General features: G+C 36.8%; 1 protein-coding gene across 1 annotated transcript in view; it reads left to right on the top strand.

The window, feature by feature from the left end:
- LOC136829849 (ETS-related transcription factor Elf-4-like) overlaps nt 1-10,603 on the top strand; it is a 14,452-nt gene extending 3,849 nt beyond the window's left edge. The window contains exons 2-5 of the mRNA XM_067088844.1: nt 6,127-6,178; nt 8,575-8,643; nt 8,842-9,034; nt 9,433-10,603. Of these exons, the coding sequence (XP_066944945.1) occupies nt 6,127-6,178; nt 8,575-8,643; nt 8,842-9,034; nt 9,433-9,580 (462 nt within the window). The 3' untranslated portion in view covers nt 9,581-10,603. The remainder of the gene's footprint in view (nt 1-6,126; nt 6,179-8,574; nt 8,644-8,841; nt 9,035-9,432) is intronic.
- Nucleotides 10,604-10,991: the final 388 nt, after the last annotated feature.

Raw genomic sequence — 10,991 nt, 5'->3', positions numbered from 1 at the left:
ACTTCTTCCTTCAAAGTTAGATTAGGCATTACAAGGCCTCGACTAAGTGATCATACACATCAACACAGTTCTGTAATATATTTGGTTTCAACACAACAATTACTGTAACGCTCAAAAGACTGGCTGTATGTTTACAGAAAAAAAGTGCACAGATGTACAAAGACATACACTTGCAAGAAGACAGGAGACACAAACAGACATAAAGTTAAGACACTGCAACACCAGTGCATCTGACAGGCAGGCAGGCAGGCATGCAGGCAGGCAGGGGGTCCTTGCCAAAACTGGGCAGGACCTCTTTCATTTTGTTGGTGGGGGGAAATTTCTATCATTATCCGATGACCCTCTGGTGATTCGAATCCACCACAGGGGGAAAATGTTCCCCGGTTGCTGTTTTATTTTATTTTTTATTTTTTATTTTCTATCTTTGTGGTTACAATTAGACAAAAAGGTCTTTTTGTGGGAAAGGTTTTTGTGAACTGATCTCAGTGCTGTTTTGGTCTTACAAGGTTTTGCTGTTGTTTTTTTCGTATTCCTGTTCTGTACAGGTGGGCCAAGATTGCTGAAACACATGTATAAGTGATGACATATTCATTGGAAGGTACTGTGGCTGATTTCAGTGCTGCTTGGTCTAACAAGCTATTGCAGTGGGTTTTCGTGTCCCTGCTCTGTACAGGTGGGCCAAGACTACTGAAATACATTTCACAAATGATTAAATATTCATATATCTCTATGTGTACCTATAAACATACAGCACTCCCCCTCTTACGAAACGACTGACTACCAAATTCCTCCAGTTAAAGACGACACTCCTCAGATTCGGGCTGTGCAAGTCGTCTGTGGTCGCCTGACACACAGAAGGGCTGTACTGTAAGACACGGCTATTGGGGAACGAACAGCCAAGATTGAGATCCCTCTCCCGACACGAGATGGGCGTGACAGCTTATAGATAACCTCATCATCAAGCCAGGAGAGAGAGAGAGAGAGAGAGAGAGAGAGAGAGAGAGAGAGAGAGAGAGAGAGAGAGTGGTGTGTTAAAATCAAGACTTGCTGAGGACATTTGAAGAAAAGGAGAAATAGTTTTCAAACCAGAGAGAGAGAGAGAGAGAGAGAGAGAGAGACATGGCCCTAGGGGGTGTGGGTGGGTGGTAGTGCGCCCAATTTTGCGGGTAGGGAACAGAATCGAGATAATTTTAGATCATTTTCAGAGGGTTTCCAAACTCCAGTCTTCTTCTCGGGGTCACTGAGAACGTTTGGCGATTCTTGTTGGTTGTTTTATTATTATTATTATTATTATTATTATTATTATTATTATTATTATTATTATTATTATTATTATTATTATACAGAAGATGAAGAACCCTATCCATACGGAATAAGCCCACCAAAGGGGCCACTGACTTGAGTAGGCCTATGCAGACTGCCTAGGTCTACTCAAGGCTATCTCTCACAGTGCAGAGACCACAAACGTACCAGGAACTTCAGTCCAATACTGCATCCCGTGGGAAAAAACGAGCCACCTTCAGAACTCTGTAACCTCTGCAATCTCCTGCCGGGGCCACGCCCCAAATTACGACCGAAATAAATACCTCTGAGCCCAGAAAAACGCACAAGATCAGAGCCAAAACGATGAATGCTCCCCAGTTCCGCTAATGATCGGTCCTGCTTTCGTTTGTTCGAAAAGAAGAAGAAGAAGAAGAAGAAGAAGAAGAAGAAGAAGAAGAAGAAGAAGAAGAAGAAGAAGAAGAAGAAGAAGAAGAAGAAGAAATGATAGGCTGAAGTAGATTTATGCAACCTGAAGGCACCGGATACATACCTCAAGGAATTGTGTAACCACAATGGACTCCGGATTAGATGCTCTGAAAATTTTCTTGAATAAAGTTACATTGGGATGATATTCAGGGTCTCAATTGCTCTTGGGTATTGGGGCAAGTATTGGGCACACAAAAGAGAGAGAGAGAGAGAGAGAGAGAGAGAGAGAGAGAGAGAGAGAGAGAGACACTTTTGTGGTGGGGTTGATATCAGATCAGTAAATCCAGCCGATGTTCTCTCTTAAAACGAAGATAATTCTTTTTTTTTTGTAAGAGAGAGAGAGAGAGAGAGAGAGAGAGAGAGAGAGAGAGAGAGAGAGAGAGAGAGAGAGAGAGAGGACACTTTTGTGGTGGGGTTGATATCAGATCAGTAAATCCAGCCGATGTTCTCTCATAAAACAAAGATAATTCTTTCTTTTTGTAATTAAGAGAGAGAGAGAGAGAGAGAGAGAGAGAGCACTCTAGCAGCCTCGGTAAAGAGCCTTAACACAAACAGAACAAAAACAACACATTAACATCAGTGCAGGAGAACCCTGAGATTTCAGAAATGATTGAGTACACTCGCTAATGGAAACCAATTATTGCAAACGATTTCTCCCAAAAACTGGCCCCCCCTTCCCTTTCTATTTTTACGTTTTTTTGGCAGTTCATTGAGCACACGGACTCTAGGTGCGCTTAAGACACGCGAGGAGAGGTTTTTCTGCTTTATAAAGAACAGGGAAATAAAAGAGTAAGGTCTGCTGATTGGGTGAAAATTCGCAAATAATTTCTGAAACTCTCAGTTCGCAAGAAGCCAGCGATTACAGGGCTGTTAAAAATGTTGGAAACGACGAGAGACAAGGCTAGGTAGCCAGAAGCCTACACCAGGCTCCTTTAAACGCTTGTTTTCACTTTCCGGACGCTCCCTGAACGAGAAACTGCGCTGGTATGTAGCTCACTTTAGAGCTAAGACTAAGACCACACCTAAATCTAGCACCTAAACAACAGAAATCGTTTCATAGTACCACAGCACCACTAAGAGTTAATTCACCTTCAGCGAAGAATATTGAAGAAAACTGTAAGATATCAGATCTTAAATCTGCCATTCCAGAAGATCATTCATTAGCATTTAAAAAAGATTTACTCCTTATTGTCAACGAGTGAGTCTGGTCTAACAGGCGGCCTCACACTGACATTCTGAGTTCAAGGAAATCCTGATTTCTTGCCAAAATCTGAACACTGGGTTGCTGTTGGTCCCCTGAAAGGATTTCGACTAATTCCTGATGTTAAAAAAGGTGTATGGGCAGAAATTTGGTAATCATATGCAACAGAAAACTGAGTAAAAATTTGGTGTATGTTTCACAAGGTCCATTCAAGGCCGGAATATTGGACAATTTTTCCAGTAGGCCTAAGAATGCCTAGAAAAAGGTTTATTAATATTATTATTATTATTATTATTATTATTATTATTATTATTATTATTATTATTATTATTATTATTATTATTATAGGGTCCATTACAGGCAGAAATGTTGGACTACAAAAAGGTTTAAGCCTTTCAAAAAGACAGACAAAAGTGCGAACGATTCTACTGAGCAAAGGTTACTGGGATAAATATTAACCTGAACTTGGAAGAACAAAAAAATATAACATGTTCTATCGTTATAACATGCCAGAGAGAGAGAGAGAGAGAGAGAGAGAGAGAGAGAGAGAGAGAGAGAGAGAGAGAGAGAGAGAGCACAAAAATCATGAAAGTTCACACTTGATAATCATGTTCAATATTCACCTCTCGGGTTAATGACAAAATAAATCTAAGAGGTTCACTCAGAAGAACACAAAAAAAAGGGAAAAAATACAACAACATCATGTCCTCTGATCACAAAAGTTGAACAACCAAAGGCAAAGTTAACAACACTTTTTTTAAAAGTTAGAAAAAAAACACACACACACACACGCACACAATTCGCCGGCGACGTCAATAAATAAAGGGCCCCGTTTGTGTTACACAAAACCTGTCTCAAGGTCTAGACCAGTTCGGGCACTTTTTTGGGGGCAGGAATGGGTGGGTTCAACGAGGTACATGACGCTGCCTCATGCCCCCGTCTATGCTGGATGACTTTATGCAGGAAATATTGAAGGGGGTTCTGGTGTGGAATGTAGAGAGTGAGATGAATCCTAAGATAGAATTATTTTTCATCCTATAATGGTTTGAATATGTAAGACGGTAGGCTAGAAATAGCCCACGATAGAAGGGTTAGTTTAATTTCATCCTGTAATGGTTCAAATATGGAATATTTCTAATTTCATCCTATAATGGTGCAAATATGGAATATTTTTATTTCATCCTATAATGGTTCAAATATGGAAGGAAGTAAGTTAGAAATAGCCTAAGATAGAAGGGTTAGTTTTAATTTCATCCTGTAATGGTTCAAATGTGGAATATTTTTAATTTCATCCCATAATGGTTCAAATATGGAATATTTCTCATTTCATCCTATAATGGTTCGAATATGGAAGAAAGTAGGTTAGAAATAGCTTACGATAGAAAGGTTAGTTTTAATTTAATCCTATAATGGTTCAAATACAGAATATTTTTAATTTCATCCTATAATGGTTCGAATATGGAAGGAAGTAGGTTAGAAATAGCCTACGATAGAAGGGTTGGTTTTAATTTCATCCTATAATGGTTCAAATATAGAATATTTCTAATTTCATCCTACAGTGATTCGAATATGGAAGGAAGTAGGTTAGAAAAAGCTAAGATAGAAGGGTTAGTTTTAATTTCATCCTATAATGGTTCAATATGGAATGGTTTTAATGGTTCAGATATGGAATGTATTCTGTTAAAAAATCCCCGACATGAAGGATTTTTCATCCTACAATGGTTCAAATATGAAGGAAGTATGTTAGAAATAGCCTAAGATAGGATTACTTTTAATTACATCCTACAATGGTTCAAATATGGAATATTTTTAATGTCACCCTATGATGTTTCAGATATGGAATATTTTAATTTCATCCTATAAAGGTTCAAATATGGAATATATTGCGTTAGAGAAATCCTAAAAAGAAGGATTACTCTTAATTTAATCCTATAATGGTTCAAATATGGGAGGTAAATGTTATAAAATACTAAGACAGAAATATTAAACTTAATTTCATCCTATAAGAGTTCAAACATGGAATGCAGTGAGTTAGAAAATCATAAAATAGAAGGACTACTTTTAATTTCATCCTATAATGGTTCCAATATGGAATATTTTTAATTTCATCCTATAATTGTTCCAATATGGAAGGTTGTGAGTTATAAAAATTGTAAGATGGAAGGATTATTCACCCTATTATGGTTCAAATATGGAAAAAAGTAGGCCAGAAATAGCCTAAGCTAGAAGGATTAGTTTTAATTTCATCCTGTAGTGGTTCTGGTATGGAAAGTAGTGAGTTAGAAATATCCTAAGATGGAATGATTATTCATCCTACAATTGTCCAAATATGGAATTTAGTGAGTTAGAACAATTCTAACATGGGATTACTTTTAATTGCATCCTATAATGGTTCAAGTATGGAATGTTTTAATTTCATCCTATGATGGTTCAAAAGTGGAATACTTTTAATTACATCCTATAATGGTTCAGGTATGGAATGTTTTTAATTTCATCCTATGATGGTTCAAATACGGAATACTTTTAATTTAATCTTATGATGGTTTAAATATGGAATACATTTAATTTAATCCTGTAGTGGTTAAAATACAGAATATTTATATATTCATCCCATAGCAGTTCAAATATGGAATATTTTTAAATTTCATCCTATAATGGTTCAAATATGGAATATTTTAAATTTAATCCTATAGTGGTTCAAATATGGAGTATTTTTACTTTCATCTGGTAAAGGTTCAAATATGGAATATTTTTATTTCCATCCTATAGCAGTTCAAATATGGATTATTTTTTTATTTCATCCTATAGTGGTTCAAATATGGAATGTAGTGTACTGAGTTATAAAAATTCTAACATTGAAGGATTACTCTTAATTTCATCCCATAATGGTTCAAATATGAAAGGTAACCAGTTATAAAAATATTAAAACAGAAATATTAAATTTAATTTAATCCGAGAATAGTTCAAATACGGAATGCAGTGAGTTAGAAAATCGTAAAATAGAAGGATTACTTTTAATTTCATCCTATAATGGTTCCAATATGGAAGCTGGGCCTATGAATTCACATTACACTGACAAATGGATTGGTTTTAACCCAATCACAAACAGAAAACAGAGAATCCTTCAGGCCTAGGGATAATGTAGGCCCATAATTTTCCTTCCTTCCTTTTTCCAGGATTCACAGCCCACGAATAAGGACACTACGAGGAGGAGAAGAAGGAATGAAGGTAAGGAGTCCCCTTATCTAGTATCTGGTGCTGATTACTGGTCACCCTTCCAACAACTGACCATACTTAATTTCCCTGGTAAAATCCTGTTCAAACCAGACCCAGATGGCATAATATTCATGCTGAAGGTTCTCTCTCTCTCTCTCTCTCTCTCTCTCTCTCTCTCTCTCTCTCTCTCTCTCTCTCTCTCTCTCTCAGTGCCTTCTGAAATAGATGCACTGTGTGTCTGTAGAATATAGCACGACAAGACTATTATATCAGAGAGAGAGAGAGAGAGAGAGAGAGAGAGAGAGAGAGAGAGAGAGAGAGAGAGAGAATTATTGTTAACACTCTGCAAGAGAGAGAGAGAGAGAGAGAGAGAGAGAGAGAGAGGGAGAGAGAGGAGAGAGAGAGAATTACTGTTAACCTTCTGCAGAGAGAGAGAGAGAGAGAGAGAGAGAGAGAGAGAGAGAGAGAGAGAGTATATGAACCCTTCATAATCCGGTTAACTGACTTAACCACAACAACCATTCAGGGTTCATAACTTAGGTTAGAAGCTGAGTTTTTGCTTGTAAACATTTCTTGGAATCCTCTCTCTCTCTCTCTCTCTCTCTCTCTCTCTCTCTCTCTCTCTCTCTAGTTCGTCTTTGGAGGAGTGGTAGAGCTTTCGACTGGCATGCTGTTGGCCCAGCGTTCGACTCTCCGAGCCGCCAAAGAAGAATTAGAGGAATTCATTTCTGGTGATAGAAATTCATTTCTCGTCATAATGTGGTTCGGATTCCACAATAAGCTGTAGGTCCCGTTGCTAAGTAACCAGTAGGTTCTTAGCCACGTAAAAATAAGTCTAATCCTTCGGGCCAGCCCTAGGAGAGCTGTTAACCAGCTCAGTGGTCTGGTTAAACTAAGATATACTTAACTTAACTCTCTCTCTCTCTATAAATTCCAAATCAGTCAAAAATTCTTCAAACTTACACAATTTGTGTTGGTCTGTTTAACAGACGATCTCTCTCTCTCTCTCTCTCTCTCTCTCTCTCTCTCTCTCTCTCTCTCTCTCTTTTTCTCTTTCTCTCTCTCTCTCTCTCTCTCTCTCTCTCTCTCTCTCTCTCTCTCTCTCTCTCTCTCTCTCTCTATATATATATATATATATATATATATATATATATATATATATATATATATATATATATATAATTCATTTGCTAATTTTTACGCATTTCGGAAATCTGATTCGTTCCTTCCAAGGTCGAACTGAAGAAAATAAATGAATAAGAAATTTGGAAATACCATGGAGATTTGACATTCTTGTTGCACAGGTGGCATACGAACCTAACTGTAATGCTGTTCTCTCTCTCTCTCTCTCTCTCTCTCTCTCTCTCTCTCTCTCTCTCTCTCTCTTCTGGGCCCAAACAAATTTTTTTTCCAATACCTGAAATGCTTTGCCATCTTGAATAAAATATATTTTGATCATTTTTGTACAAGAGAAGCTGCTCTCTCTCTCTCTCTCTCTCTCTCTCTCTCTCTCTCTCTCTCTCTCTCTCTCTCTCTCTCTCACACACACACACACACACACACACATAAGATTGCTTATCTTTAAAAATCGCTGAATACTGAAATATTTACAGGTTGACAGTCAGAAGTGACTACAGGAAATACACATATATAAAAATAAATAAAATCCTTGCAAATACACGCAAATACTCATTAGTCGTCTATGACCTTTCCTGCTGCAACGCCAGTTGGATAAAAAAAAATTAATTAAAAAGTTAATAAAAAATATAAAAAATAAAAGTTTAATAAACTAATCAATTAAATACAAGAAAATTATTTAAAAAAAAAGGTAATTTCAATTTCCCCCAGGGTTTTGTGAAGAGGGTTGGTCCAGTTACCCACAGGGACCCACTGGGGAAAACAGGGTCCCAGTGCCAGGGACTCTGACCTGCAACCTTTACAACCCTGACCTACAGAGGGCTCCTCAGATGGAACGCCCGGGTGAGTAACGATATATATATATATATATATATATATATATATATATATATATATATATATATATATATATATATATATATATATATATATATTATACATATATATACATACATATATATATTTGTCATGACACTCACCTCACAAATTACAGTGGGCCCGGGTTCAATCCCGAACAAGGCGGAGTGGGGTTAAGCAAACTTGATCCATCATGTCCAGTTATCACTCTGTTAACCTGTAAAGAGAATTAGGCACTTGGTAGTTAGTTGATTGTGGTGGGTTTGCTATGAGAAGGATAGAAGTACAATAATTACTTAATATATTTAAGAAACAACAACAATAATAATAATAATAATAATAATAATAATAATAATAATAATAATAATAATAATAATAATAATAATAACCATATTTTCTATTTTCCCTGACAGGTGACACTAATCGGGAGAGGAACACAAATTCTGGCAACACAAAAGTCAAAGCATCCACCAGGAGAGGAGGTAATGAGAGAGAGAGAGAGAGAGAGAGAGAGAGAGTTAGAGAGAGTTTACCCTCTTGCATGCATACATACATACATACATATAGGTTTACCTCTTATATACATACATACATACATATATATATATATATATATATATATATATATATATATATATATATATATACAGTGAAACCTCCACTTTGTATCCACATTGCAGAACGAGGCCCCAAGTCGTGGGAGTTTTTGGTACGCCTCCTGGCCCACGAGAATTGCAACCCAACCCTCATTCGGTGGGAGGACAGCGAAGAGGCAACCTTCCTGCTGGTCCAACCAACTATCATTGCCCAAATGTGGGGGGCCAGATGTGAAAACCCGAATTTGTCCTACAATAACTTTGCCCGAGCACTCAGGTACGTCTTAGTGTTATTGCAGGTAGCAGTGTAAAATTGCCAAAATTGCTAGCAGATAGCTCAAGTAAGCATTATTTTATCATTCTATTCAAAGCGAGCTATTTGTGAGACTGAAAAAATGAATAACATCTTTTATCAACTTAGTCAAATGGCTAAAATTGTTTGCACATTGCTCAGGTATGCATTATTATCAATTTATTCAAGGCAAGCTACCACTTAGACTGTAAAAAATGAATAAAAAGTGAATAATGATAACAATCAGTGAATAAAAGCTAACGTTCATTAAACAATGCAAAATGAATGAACTAATGCAACATTGCGAGGCATCTCTTTAGACCAACGAAATCCAAAATTTGGAAGAGCAAACCCAAGCAGCTAACCTAATCCCCTCATCACAGATACCACTACAACAGCGGCGCCCTGGAGGCAGTGTCCGAAAGACAGTTCATGTACAAGTGTGGTCCCCGTGCCCTAGAGTACTACAGACTCCTGAAGGAGGAGAAGGAGTCCAGCGGAAGAGTCGAATACCTCCAGGAAGAACAGTAATGGAAAAGTTGTTCCATAAACTTGCTCAAGACTTTCCTTGCCTGCAAGTGCATTCTTATTACAGGGTAAAACTTCAAGTCAATTTTTTCCCTTCTCTAGCCACCCCTTGGTAGAGGTAATGACTTGCTGTTAAAAGATGTATACGAGTTTATAAGTGTACAGACACCACTCTACTTATGAACATTCAACTTACGAACATGCAGAGATACAAACAAACGGGATCGCAAATGAAAACTGTGTTCAGAGCGTTCCCATTTGCCACCCGTAAGTTCAAGTTTTGTTTTGCACGCCTATTCTGTACATACAGTACTGTATGTACTGCGTATTCTGTTTTAGGATGAAAAAACCTACAGTACTGTATTGACTTTATAACATACTGTACTTTAAATAGGGATGAAGGGTACAGTAACCAACTTACAAACAATTCAACATATAAACAGCTGTCCAGAATGTCACTTGTTCGAAAGCAGGGTGGTGTCTGTATTTGTGAGACTAAATTCTCGTTTCAAATGTTTGTTGCTGGGTGCCCAAGGAGTAAGAGCCTGCAGGTGTTGGCATAAGGCCAGCTTAGTCATCAACAACAGGGCACTACAGGGTGCAATACCCTTGGTATTATGAGCTACTCACTTGGGGCATACACAGAATTTGTCATCCATTCGGAGTTGAACTCAAAGTTTGTTTTACTTTTCACAAAAGACTGCAATTCTGCTAATAGTAAAAGAAAGGAAAACTTGTATTTCTTTACAGTAAGTAGATGATTTGTCCCTTTGCTAATGGTAAAACAGTTAGTTTTTCTTTGCTTTTACAGTAAATATAGAGAGTTTTTTCCTTCTCTCATCGACAATCCCAGAAACTCTGTCGCTTTGTTTATAAAATCAGAAATTGTACTGACGGGAAGCCTTGGATCTTCTTTACAGCAGCAACAGAAAATCTGTCACTTTCATTACATAAAAAATATCTTTCTGGAAGGAACTCAGTGTAACTGATTTTAGTAATTCTGTGAAGAAACACTTTGAAACCAATAAAAGCATAATATATATGACTTGATCTGAATACCAGTGTAGGCAATCCTTTAGTTGGACCTCACTCTAGGTCGCCAGTGATTCTTCATGAGGTTTTTCTTTGATATTGCAAAGAAGTCTTTTCAGAATTAATATAACAGGTGCATATCCATAACTCTATAAGTTAATTTCCCTAATAATAATAATAATAATAATAATAATAATAATAATAATAATAATAATAATAATAATAATAATGGTGAAGAAATCCACAGTGGTGTAAGTTTAAATATATATTAGAAAAAATATGTATTCAAATGACAGTTTGACACACCATTTCAGTGACTCATGTTATTATGAGATTTTTATGAATAATAATAATAATAATAATAATAATAATAATAATAATA

Source organism: Macrobrachium rosenbergii, chromosome 45 (assembly GCF_040412425.1).
Source record: "Macrobrachium rosenbergii isolate ZJJX-2024 chromosome 45, ASM4041242v1, whole genome shotgun sequence".
Lineage (NCBI taxonomy): Eukaryota > Metazoa > Arthropoda > Malacostraca > Decapoda > Palaemonidae > Macrobrachium > Macrobrachium rosenbergii.
Note: the sequence above shows the minus strand (reverse complement) of the source record. Positions and strands in the feature narration are given on the sequence as shown.